At 36.3% G+C, this 13,719-nt stretch overlaps 1 protein-coding gene across 3 annotated transcripts in view; it reads left to right on the top strand.

The window, feature by feature from the left end:
• Window positions 1-13,265, top strand: part of LOC126341356 (nuclear receptor-binding protein homolog) — a 400,535-nt gene extending 387,270 nt beyond the window's left edge. For all 3 annotated transcript variants that reach the window (XM_050001768.1, XM_050001767.1, XM_050001769.1), the window contains one exon: window positions 11,128-13,265. In XM_050001768.1, the coding sequence (XP_049857725.1) occupies window positions 11,128-11,292 (165 nt within the window). In that variant the 3' untranslated portion in view covers window positions 11,293-13,265. The remainder of the gene's footprint in view (window positions 1-11,127) is intronic.
• The last annotated feature ends 454 nt before the right edge of the window (window positions 13,266-13,719 follow it).

Genomic DNA, 13,719 nt, shown 5'->3' with positions numbered 1-13,719 from the left:
GACTGAACCTATGTGATCAGTCCATGTCATGTCCCTACAAAGTGTTACACCCAGATTTTGTATAAGTTGGCAGATTCCAGCAGTGACTCACTGATATTATAGTCATAGGATCCCACACTTTTTCATTCTGTGAAGTGTCAGTTGTACATTGCTGGATATTTAAAGCAAATTGGCAATCTTTGCACCACTTTGAAATGTTATGAAGATCTGACTGAATATTTATGCAGCTTCTTTCAGAGTGTACTTTGTTATAGATAACTACATCATTTACAAAAGCCAGATTTTACGATTAATATTGTCTGCAAGGTCATTAATATACAACATGAACAGCAAGTGTCCCAATACAATTGGGATACATTTGGAGTTACTTCTGCATCTCACAATGACTCTCCATCCAAGATAACATACTGTGTCCTCCCTACCAAAAAGTCCTCAGTCCAGTCACAAATTTCACTCGATACATCATATGATTATGTTATTGACAATAAGTGTAGGTGCAGTACTGACAAGAGGAGGCCATGGCATTGGGATCATGGATTTACTTCAAACTGTGTACCTTAGGTAGGCCATTAAAACAACATAATGTGCAATTAGTAAGGTGAACTACTCGGGCAATTATGAGAAAATTGCAAGACAAGTTTTACGCATCTTGCTATGTGTTTGATATATCTTTGTGAGGGTGCCGGTTGTAAGAAATAATTTTTGTAATGTGGTTAGTGTTTGCACGCTGCAAGACAATTGTGGATAAGACGATTGTTCGAATCATGCTGACATTAAGTTTTTAATCTATATTTTTTTTCATCTCTGCTCGCATTATTTGATTTGACATTTGAGAGGTAATATCATGAAAAATAAAAGCCGTGTGCATTTTCTTGAAGTTGTAGTGAATTTTGTATGTTATTTGACTGTTTACTATTTGTAATGAAATTTTCAAGGATGAGGGACAGACTTGGAAAGCCCAAGTCAAATCTCAATAAATAATGATGTGAATGACATTATTCACAATCAGTAATATAGTAATTCACAGTGTGCCAGACCACAAGAGTAATGTAAAATAACTTGTCATAAGTGCTCTCAACAGTACACATTGCCGTGTGGTATTTGTCATACATACATGGAAAACATAAACTGAAACTTAATGCAAATACATATTTCTTTTCGTTATATTACCTCGCAAATGTCACATAAATTATATAATATCACCAGTGATGGCAAATAAGAAAAGAAATAGATTAATAACGAAGTTTGAGCAATAATCGAACTATCACCTCTTATATGTTCGTCTTACGAAGCTCTAACGCTCTTTACTTGCCCACTGTGAACTCCTGCATCTATGCACAGAGACATAAGATTTGCAGCACTTCTCTCGAGATTTTTTAGGAAATGCCAGAGTAGTGCACATTACTACTTGCGTTTTATGCTGTTTTAATGGCCTACTAAAGGCATACAAAGTCTGAAGTAAATCTGCGATCCCAACATTGTGGCCTCCCCTTGTCAGTCATATGCTTTCTGCATATACCTGGTTGCCTTGATTCAATGCTTTCAGTATGTTACGAGAAAACTGAGAGTTGCATTTCACACAGTTGATGTAATCGAAATCCATACTGGTTGGCATTGAGAAGGTCATTCATTCAAGTTTATGTTTGACCTCAGAATATGTTCTAATACTCTACAACTAATTGATTTCAAGGATATTGGACAGCGGTTTTGTCAATCACTTCTACTACCCTTCTTGTAGGTGGGTGTGCCCTCTCTTTCTTCCAACTACTGGACATGGTTTTTTGCCCAAGGGATCTATGATAGATTATAGCTAAAAGGAGAGGGTAACTCAAATCAAAAAATGGAAAATCCAGGATGGAATGTAACAATATTATGAGAAGGAAAGTTGCTAATCACCATATAGCAGACATGAGTCGCAGATAGACAAGCGCGCGCGCACACACACACACACACACACACACACACACACACACACACACACACACACACACACACACACACACAGACTGCAGACTTGGGCAACTGAAACATTTCAAGCAGCAGCATGATTGGAGTGGCAAATGAATGTGGGTGAAGAGGAGGATGGGGCGGGGATTGTTTTGAATGAGGGTAGGTCTACTGTTCTTAAAAATTTTAAAAGTGGATAATTTAGTTTAAGCCTGCAATTGAACCTAACATTACTAATTTATTGCAACATTTGTGAATGTTTGAAGATTTTCAATATATCACAATTAAAAAGGGTATTCAAACAATCAAAGTTTTCGCAGAAACATTGTGAGCAATAAAATATGCAAATCTATAACGTCAAATTGCCACACAATCTTGTACACGTGGTCTCAAACAAAGAAAAATTCATAAATCAGCTTTTACGTATAGATAAACATGCTGATTGCACAGATTTTTCACTTAGCTGATTCTGTGCACGCTTCTACACTGGTGTGCCGAAGAACAACACTGCACCATAAGTTTATCTCAATCAATATTGCCAAAATGTGCAGCACCAAAAAAGCATGTCTGCTGCCTGTTGCAGTCTCCGTAGACCAGGGCACCATTTACAGAGCTTAAAAATCACAGTATGTAAGTTACCAATATGAAGTGCTTGTGTGGCACTAAACACATTTGTTAGCAACCTATCATCTACTGGCAGAACTATTTACTTCTCTTCATCCTGTAGTTCTACCAGTCTCCTTTTTCTTTTCATTTCATTTCATGTTGTCTGTACTTGTTGTCTGATGGTACTATTCTTGTATCGTAATGCATTTACTTTGGTACATCGATTACTTTTTTGATACTTTTTAGTATATCTTATAAGAAGTTACAGTGTCAGACATATGTTCTTGACTACCAGATCTGTTTACTTTTTGTCCTGTAGGATACCTGTACACCTTGAGTAATTCATGATTTATGTGAACAGTGATGGTATCTGCATCACTTCTGCAAACTTCTCACCATTTCATATTTTTGAGCAGTTTCCTAAAATACTCCATTTTTTCCTCATTAACTACCCTTCTGGATGTAGCTAGCCCTCTTTTTTTCCCCCCTCTCCCTCATCATATATTTATGTTTGAGGTCGGTTTAATAAGTAATCCTGTTAGGAATAAAGATAGGCCTTTTTTATTTTTCTGAATCCAAATTGCAAGCTTTTGCAACAGTGATATGCACTTTTTCCCATGTCATGGCAATTATTTTAACCCCACTGAAACGGAAATTCTCTATTGTATTAAAATATGTCTGTTTAACAATGGGCCCCTCATTTGAGCAAAATTTTATACCTACAAGCCACTTCTTCATCTTTAGGAACTAGAAGAAATTGTTGGTATATAGATTGTCCACATATTGTAGAGTGCATCGGCAAGTCTTAATGCAATTTATGCCCTTTCACGTGATGAATCCATATGAATGTGTTGACACAATCTTGTTATGAAACAGCAGTTTTTTCTTCCAGCTGGCGACACATTTTCTTTTTAATGCAGAAGCTGTTGATGCGACAGCTAATGTCCATGCTAGACATTCATTGTGGAGCTGAATGGTATGAAAATGGGTTTGCTGCTATATAATGTTTAACCATTGCAGAGTACTCTTCATAAAGTATGTGTTGACTAAAATCTCATTCACACTCTTGTAGATTCCATGAATAAAGTGAACATTAAGCGGGAAAAGGCCTCAAATTGCTGCTTCTGTAAGAAATAACATAAATGTGCTTGTACATAAAAAATTATAGATATTCTAAATAGAAATATACACAATATTATAATTTATATCTAATAATTTGTGCAATAAATTACATTTGCTTTTCCATGAGCATGGACTTCACATGCTTTCAAAACTGATGTAATGCCTCTTCTTCCAATCTGGCCAGGTGTTCAAGCAAGCAGTTAAGCTTGTAGTTAGTATCATCAGGCAATATACTTCCTGAAAGACTTACCTGCGTGTGAAACTAATCACACTGAGTACTTGATATTTTGAAAGAACAGGCTATTCATGTGCATGCTATGTATGCTTCATTTTCAACGCAATTTCTTTTTTGGCATCCTATAATATCTCAGCTGTTTCCAACACCCCATATGTGATAATACTATTATCACCCAAAATAAAATCTTTAAAGCAGATGTCACTGAATATTTGTGACTATCTGCCAGTCTTAATCATCAGAATCATTAGCAATCAACACTTGCCCCCCCCCCCCCTCCCCCCACCCACTTATCGAGTCATACATACTGAAAGGCACACTCGAGTAAAATATACTGAGATGTTGAGTGTGTCCACTTTGCTTGTTAGCTGTTTAATTGTAGTCGCTCAGAGACTGGTACAGCCAGTTTTGTACCAAGCAGGTGGATCCTCAGGTGTATTTAAGGTTTAATGTTATATGTTATCCAAGCAGCTTAGTGCATGTTACAAGGCGCAAGAGTAGCACTGCTGATACAACTACGATCGGAAGTCAAACTTAATAAAGCCAATTGTCGCTGTCCGTTGTCCACTCAGTCACATACACTATGCAAATATTGCCCCAAAAAATTTCAAGAGATGGTTAAATTCATTTCAGAAACTCTGGTCTTGAAGAGAGTTTCCACAGACCTCAGGTTTCCAAGCATCCCATATAGCTGAAATAAAACTTGTTACATCCAAACGAGTCCAGCATGATAATGTATTGCAGAAATTGTTGAACGAAATATTGTGATAAAACTGTGTTGTCATATTTCTAGTGCCTTGGTCCATGGACTGAAATTTTCTAGTGGATTTAGGGAAAGGAAAGAAAGTTGATTGTTCCACAGTGAATAATCTTTTGGGTGAGTAATAGATTTGTCTACAAGGAGCACAGTCCTACAATTTTTATGAATGTTTTGTAATCAAAGACATTTAACCATGTGAGAAATTGTACTGCTGTCGTCCAAGCTCATTGCTCATTCATGTATTTGCATAGCATTTCATACACATTTTTGAAATAGTAAGGATTGAAGGCTTGAATGGTCATCAGTAAATAAAGTTTCTCTGACTTGTCACCTTTTGCACAAGTGTTTACTGGCACACTGTTAATGAGCTTCTGACCATAATATATTTCATGTTGCACAGTATAAATTTGTTTACATTTTAATGTTGGATTTTTCATACCCTGTTGTTAAGCCTACTAAGACACCAGTTTTTGTCACTAGCAAAATCATATTTATTCATGGATAGTAGTAGCAAAAGTACCTATTTTCATCTTCTCTGCACTTTCTAGAGCCTTTGCATATTTTACTGGTTGATGGAGGGAAATAGGCAGAGTGTTGGTTTGGTGCATCATCCAAATTAAAACATTTTCCATCAGACGATGTCTTCCAGCTTTCTCACTTTCTGGCATTTTGTTGCCCTTTCACAAGCAATATATTAAAGATCTTTCCATTTGCTAACAGTGACTTGTAACAAGGAAGGTGACACCCCATGATGCTTCGAACTTTCTTTTCATGATGGTATCTGTTTTTTGCTTGCCTTAATTTATGATTTGCAATTTGAGGGCTATTGTAAATGCGTTTTTTATTGTTTTGCACAACCCATTTAATGTACTGAAATAAAAAAGTTATTCCCTAATCACAAATTTCATCACAGCTGGGCAGTTGGTAGGAAAACTTCAGGGTTTTACTTGCATGAGGAATATTACCAATAGCTGGAAAGTCAACACTGCAGCTGGGAGGAAGTTTCCCTGTCCACTTCTTTACAACTACTCAGCTTTTGTGCTACCTGATAAGATGCCTGTCATCTTTCGACAAGATATTGTGATCCTCAGCTTCAGAGACTTGCTGCTGAGAAAGGGAGCAAGTCTGATGAGGAAAATACTTCATGTAGGCTCTTAAAGACTGGGATCAAGGAGTGTTCTACATGGGAAAGCATTTTAGATGGGAACATTTTACTGAGATTCTACTGTAATATATTTGGAGAACTTTGTTCAAATTTTTTATTGCTTTATGTACTTGACTGTTTACAAAATTAATTATTGGTTTGATTGGATGGTGTTTCTTATGAATTTTTGGCTAAGCTTCCATATGTTAGGTTTGTGGGTTCAAATGCAGGTAATTTTACCTTTACAGCTAATAGTTGGAGCATTCTATTAAGGAGATCGTTTACTATTGCTTGAAATTACCTCTAACTTAGCAGTGTTGTTACTGTTATTGTTGCTGTTAACAGTGTCTAGGGCAGTGTGAAACATATACAAGAGAAGAAAAGAAAGAAAGGAAGAAGAGAGAAAGAAAGAAAGAAAAAGCTATACAGTCTTCCACAATGAATGATATCAGAATCTTAAAAATATGAAACAGTAATCTGAAAGAATATAAGAAAATAACAAAAAATGAAGACATTGCTAGTCATTTAAGAGGACACTTGTGTTTGTAAAACTGAAGAGTTTTTTCCAGTGTAACAACATTACTCAGTTAACTATACTCCAGAAACCACCTTAATGTGATTTCAAAATCTCCTTCTACCATTAATTCCCTTTTCTTACATGATTCTTAAACATGCTGTTCTACGATGCTGATTCCCTCTTTATTATTTTCCTCAATTCCATATTCAGCTGCTATTTTGCCCTCTCTTCTGTTTCCCAATATCGAAATCCTGTCACATATCATAATTAAATTTCAGTCTCCCTTAATTTACTAAATATTTTTTTTTAAATCTCGTGCTATATTTCTTCAGTGTCCTTATTTGCGTAGCTAGCAGGCAAATGTACTAGTGTGGGTAATGGTTTCGTGTGTATCTTGGTTAGAATGATCACTTCATCACGGTGTTCAGTCAGTTACCCACGTTTCCTATTTTCTTGTTCACTTTTAGACATGTTACAACATTAACACTATTTGATTAAAGATATATTCCGCAGGAATATGTTCCTTCAGCAACCTGTGAAGTAGGGTAATGACTATTCAGGTGTTTTTGTGTACGTGATACGGGCATAATTTTATATAAATGTGTTGTATTACTGTAGTTAATCTAAAACATCATTCACTGTGAGTAGTAATGTGGTGTTTTGCAGAAGCATTGTAAAACAAGCCTCATCCACATTTCAGTAATTTGGTAAAACTGACGACCACCAGAAGACCGGGGAGAAAACTGTCTCGGAATGCCCATGGAACAAATAAGTAATAGTGATTTCATGCAGCGTGTTGTCATTAAACCTATAGATTGCTTAACTCAGTAGTTCGTTAAAAAATTACTTTAAAGGAGAAATAAGTCATATGGAGCAACATTTTCTGCAGGAAGTAATAGTTTCTCGAAACACTTAACACAAGAAGCACAATGTGCAGGAAACAATCTGGAACAAACTATGGTTTAATAACAAAAATCAAATTACAGTGAAATCCAGACCATTAGCTGCTTACAGACGTTGATAAATATTAATGGGGACAGTTGATAATGTGTGCCCCAACCAGGACTCGCACCTGGGACTTCGTGCTTACATGGCAGTTGCTGTGTCTGACTGAACTATCGAGGACACAGAGGATAGTACGACTGCAGGGACTTACCTATGGCATGCTTCCTGGGAAACTACATTTCCAGCAGCTTACTGTCCACACACTACATTTGTAGTGCCCTGCCCACTATACTCACTACTCGTGGCAGTCAATCTACCGATTCCCATAAGAGTTTGAGCAATGTGAGTGCATCTGAACTGAAAATGATTAGTGGCCTATAAGCCTTACCTATATGAAGATGGTATCTGTTCTTTTGGACATGTCCGAAAGAACATATACCATTTTCATATAATAACAAAAATGGTTTAAAAATGAAAATTCAATTAAAAATTTCAATTAACTCACAGGGGAAACACTCCTTCTTTATGAGCAGCAACTTGCAGCACTCTCAGCAGATACACACAACCAGATTTCCATCATCTTTGTCTCCTTTCTCCTTCGTAGTTCAGCTGGTAGTGGAACAACAGCAGCAGCAATTCGCTCAGATCCCAAGTTGTTTCCTTGTCTCTCCTTATAGAATGTACACTTCAAAAAGCTAGGAATGCTACAGATTTTGTGTGTGTGTTTACCAGCAGTGCTGTGCTGTGCTGTGCCATGCCATGGCATGCCTGCTAAGTATTTACATCCCAGCTATCATTGAATTTTAATAATAACTGAGGTACAAATTCACAGTGAACTAACAATAACAATAATAATAATAATAATAATAATAATAATAATAATAGGAAGCAAGAGGCAGATAAATACATAGATGAGATTTGGTATTGCAGGTATGAGGAGGAGGTGGGGTGCTCCAATAGAAAAAAGGGATAATAAACATATACTAAGAAAGGGTATATGTTGATGGGGAATACTCTTACATAATGTCATGGAAAAAGGGAGTAAAGATAAAGAATATATGAATGTGAATTAAGACTTGGTCTTTGATAAGAATCGTATGCTTTACAAAGACCAGTCTCTTATTGGGAGTGCAGAAACACTACTTCATCCTCCATTGCAAAAGTAAACATCTAGCTGCTTAATGTCTTGTTCAAAATGGACTGCATTGTGAAGGCTGTGGCTCATTAAACATGAATGAAACAGTTTTCTAATCATGTTTATTGATTCACTGACATTACAGAGGATCACTCCATCTTCAAATGAGTGTGGCACAAATGGCTTTGCAGTAACAAACCAGGTGACAAATGGAGTATGTCCTCTTCAGAGAGGGAGAGAAGCAAAAAAGGTGCTGCATAGTTTTAGGAATTACATTAGTTTTTACTGTACATTGGTGTTTTGCTTCTTACAGAATATGTTACCTCAGTACTACTATTTCCTACATGCTCCCTAATTTTGTGATAGATGCTTGTTAAACAACGCCATTGTGTGTGTCTGCCAGCTCTGTTAAAGTTCTTAGAGTTATAGTTACGGGTAATGTGTTGCTGCACATCTTAAATGTTGTTTTTCTTGTCATTTGTTTTCTTCTTCAAATGATACATTCAATATTATTCAGTTGACAAAAGATAAGTGTGGTATTTATTTGCTCCCAGATACCTGTTTCAATTTCAGTTTTGAGTAGAAATTTGCTTCCCATGTCTGAATAACACATTAGTTTGGAAACTTCATGTAATTAGTACTGTTTCAGTTCCACGATGAAACTCGTGCACCTGTGCATACATACAGTTCATATTAAGCAAAAAATTTACACACCATGCATACAGAAAAAGGAAATGTAAAAAAACGGATTGTCTTGTTGTAGTACAATAATGAAATCTGGTTGGAAAAAGGTTTGTCTTCAGAAAGTTATTTTGTCAAATGTGAAGGCATGAAATGAAACTGCAGTGTGTATTTGATAGCTCAAATGATGATGATTGTAAAACACACATTTCAGTAGTACAGGCAATTTTACAAATGTATGTGGAGGGAGTTGTGACAGTTCTTTGTCATAATATAAAATAGCAGGTTGGTTAACATGTAGAAATGAAACTAACTCAAAGAATGTCTATAAAATTTGGATGTGTATGTAAACTACTGTGTAACAGCTTCCAAATGTTCCAAGACGTTTTCCCCCACAATCTATCTTCCTTTTCGTTTATGACTTAAATGTCACATAAAGCGCAATTCTGTGCTATATTATAAAAAATCCTAATTCTGGACTGCACAATAGAAGACTACAAATGAAAGATAAAAGATGAACTATGTTAAGGACTTGAGGAAACTGCAGGAATCTGATTCTAAAAACAGTGAAAATATGTAAGGAAAATTGGTTGGTAATTTATCGTCTATTTGAGGAGGGGAGGGGCAGCGAGAGAGCGAGTGCTTTCTTCAATGATATAAGTGATATATTTAACGATGTAGCAACACTAAATGAGACAGCCCCAGATTTCATGATACTTGTTTTTTTTCCTTCCAAACCAACATTTACACAAATTCATTGATTTACCATCTTTTTATGTTACTAAGGTTTTGACACCTATGGGACTAGAGCATGGTTTGTGATATCACAGTGAATTAAATCTCTTGCAACCTCTGCACTATTTCACATTTGTTAAATTCCCACTAAGGAAATATGTAAGTAATAAAAATTTTCATTTGTTGCAGATTTTGTAGTATTAAGTGAAGCGTAAAATTAATTATCAATGTAAAGAGTTATTACAGTTGTTTATACATTTCATTTGTGGCACATGGTGTCTGCAATTTTAGCTTGGTCTAAGGCTTTATTAATAAGAATATGTCTTGACCATGACTAAAATGTGAAAACCACATGCCACAAGGAGGAAAAAAAGAGACCCATGGTAAAAATCTGCATTGTACGATCTTTAGTGAATTGTTTTGTTGAAGTTTACTTACTACTGCATTCTTCATGTATGTGAAACAGTTAATAATGACGCTAGTTATGGGCTAACTTCAATTTAATGTGAATTGACCTTTACCAACAATGTAAAACATTTCCAAAGTGGAAAGACATGTACTGTGGATATGTGAGCGATGGCTAGGACATACTGAGTATCAAACACCAGTGACCAGATCACCCTTTGAGAATTAAGCTACAGAAACTAAATATTTTTGTCTGTCTACACTAAAAAGTTTGTAGGAAGAAAGTGCAAAATGGCTTTCATTTCATACTCTCACATATCCTTATTATGTAATTTGAATAGAGGACAGATTGCTGCTCACCATAAAAGTGACACTTTGAGCTGGAGACAGACACGATGAAAAGATTGTTAAACGTTAAGCTTTCGGCCAAAATCTTCATCTGGAAATCACTCCCCTCCCCACCCCACTCCACCCCCTCCCCCTGCCAACAACACGCAACGCACATGCGACCACCGTCTCTGGCTGCTCAGGTCAGACTGAAAAATAGTTTCTCTGGCCTGAGGAGCCAGAGACAGTGGTTGCATGTGCACTGTGCACTGTGTGTGTGTGTGTGTGTGTGTGTGTGTGTGTGTGTGTGTGTGTGAGAGAGAGACCCTGGGGGGGGGGGGGGGGGGTTGCATGCTTCCTTGCCTGTTTGTGTGAATGTGTGTGTGTTTTGTTTTTTTTCCCCTTCCTTTTCTTTTCTGATGAAGGCTGTAGCCAAAAGCTTAATGTTGTGCCTGTGTGCAGTTCAGTGTGTCATTTTTATGACAGGAAACTATCTATTCCTTCCATAATTTTTGATATTCCAACCTGCACTTCCTATTGTTAATTTTAATTTTTTTGTTCCTAATAGGCAGACCGAGAGAAGCTGGCTTCACTCATTGAAGAGACTCTTCGTAACTGCTTCAACAGACAGTCGCCAAACCCAGGGCCCAGCGGTCTTGAGAAGCAAGCTCCATTATTCCCCCCACCAGCAACTGTGCGGAGTGGTGCTGTCCCTGTACATTCGGGTAGTTAGTAGCGGTTTCCTCGCAGGTTGCAGAGCAGCCCGCGATACTAATGTTGTCCCAAATAAATGTGTCTATTTTTTAAGCCAGCTTCGTGCAGTGAGCTAGTCATCCATTTCACTAAAAAGAAAAAAAGGAGGCAACCCACCCTTTCCCCAGACCTTGCTTCTTTTGTGTTCAAATAGGAGCACATTGTTGGCAGGCTATGATGGATTCAAATTGTATTTTGTCATTTATTTTTACTTCAAAATTATAGGCATACTTGTGTATGCGTAATAGAGCAAGTGACAGAATGTTTATCTTCAGTCCAGAAAAGTTGGATTGGTTCATAGTATTTAAAATCAGTGGTAGCCTGTGCATTGTGTACTTCCTGTTGAAATATACGTAAGTGAACCACATTTGTAGGATCTTCCTGATAAATTTTTGCATTCCTGCTGTCAATGAGAAGTGTGTGTTTTAATTGTGTGTCTTTGTATTTTATTTTCAAATGTTTTGTATGCGTGTATGGATACCATCGTGTCTAAATATGTGTATTTGTTAATAATAGACAACAAAGAAGTGTCCAAAATATGTTTTAAAATGTGAAAGGAACTGAAAAAGGATCTTGGTTAAATATATCAGAAAGATGGAAATATTGTTATGCTGGATAATTCAGTAGATGATTTATGATTTCAAAAATGAAGTAATGAAATGAACAATGAAGTGCAGGATTTCAGTGTGTAATTATAATGTAGCTCTGCTATTCTACTCTTTTCTCATTTGTTCATTCATTCAGTAATAGAACCAAACAATCCATATTAACCAACAGCTGCTTATTATAGGCATGTCAATTTGCACTTTTTAATTAAAAATGTGTGCTACGTATGTTGCTTTATAGCTTGTGTTTTTTTTTAAAAAAAAGAAGTAAAACAATACTCATGGTAGTTTAATAAGAATTTTGTGTGTATATAATGGAGAAATATTTTGTTATTTTTATCATGTATATGTTAGCCTCTTGAGACTGATTGCTATCTTATTAGGATTTAAATGACACTGGAAGTATCGATACATAGCATATATACCTTAGTGAGTTATGATGGAGGCAAGGGGCCAAGCTATAGTTATAAACGTGTATTTCAAGGAGAACTGGGGGAAGGGAGGAATGGGTAATGGGGTAACGGCTGTTGAAGACTTGAAAAATGGATAAAAGCGCAAGGAATATGCTCACCCCTAATTTTGTGTTTAACAGAGAGTGAGTGACAAAAACTGAGGCAAGAAGAAATAATGAAAGCATATCTGTGTAGTATCTTAAGACCTATAAAATATATTTTCTCTCTTTCCCCCGAGCTTGAAATGTTTTTGCTCAAATTCCAGTGCAGTGTTTTAGTGTTAATTGCAAACTCAAATGGTTTTTTGTCTTTGTAACAAACCATTCTGGTGAAGAGATTCTTTTCTGCTGCAATTCTTTTCACAACCTACACACCAGTAAGGCTTTGGGAAAAGAACCTGTGCACTTCTATCACTGAAAGAAGAATAAGACTTCATAGCTCAATAAATACAATGTATTGTTATTCCCTAGTCTATTAAGAGAACAGATTAAACTCCCAACACTGCTTTGTATGGCTCATATTGAGCGTGATTAAGACTGTGTTTTGACTGAAACAATGCAAATTTGATGTGAAAGCATTCAGATGATTGGTAGAATGATCGGTAATATTTTCATTAAACAGGGCCTGTTAAACCTGTAAAAGTGCTTTCATTTGGGCATATAGAAATACATGTTTATTGATGTAACAGAAATTTCTGTACTATATGACCAGATAAAACAGTTTCAGGTGATAAATGGTCAATGGGAAAAGGAAAATGTGATTAAATCATTGTAAATGCTTGTATTGTGTGTGGTTACTGCAACCCCTTTGAAATGTCAGTGGCTGTTTCTCCAGTTACGTTACTAAAAGAGCATTCAGCCATTCTAGTTCATTAAAGAAGCATACATACAATCTTATTGCCTTGTGTTCTTTCTTTAAATGACCATACCATCCATTATCTTCTCCTGCTTACACTCTTAGTATGTAATGTTGTTGACTTGTGTAGTGTAATCCGGCAAAAAAGGACATGGTGGACTTTCCCAAACCCTCAAATTCACAGTGTTACACCATCAATGTTTATGTTAATAACTCCATTTAAGATAACATATCCATCTTTGTTGTCTGAAATTGTGTTTTATGGGTAGTTAGGTATTTTAGATTTCTGGGGAAGTGGTGAAAACTTATTTTTGTGTTCACTCTTCCATGCACAACGTTAAAGCAGAGTAATGCATTTTTTTTCCTAGCTTTGTGTTTAGGAAAGTAAATGATAGTGTCGGACATAAAATTTTTGACAACAGTTAAGGAAGATAAGGGAATTAATGTGCTGTGAGATTGTTGGTAAGCAAGGGAATTAATATGCTGCGAGACTGT

The sequence above is a fragment of the Schistocerca gregaria genome, chromosome 1, assembly GCF_023897955.1.
Source record: "Schistocerca gregaria isolate iqSchGreg1 chromosome 1, iqSchGreg1.2, whole genome shotgun sequence".
NCBI classification, from domain to species: domain Eukaryota; kingdom Metazoa; phylum Arthropoda; class Insecta; order Orthoptera; family Acrididae; genus Schistocerca; species Schistocerca gregaria.
The sequence above is the reverse complement of the archived record's forward strand: the minus strand, read 5'-3'. Positions and strand labels throughout refer to the sequence as shown.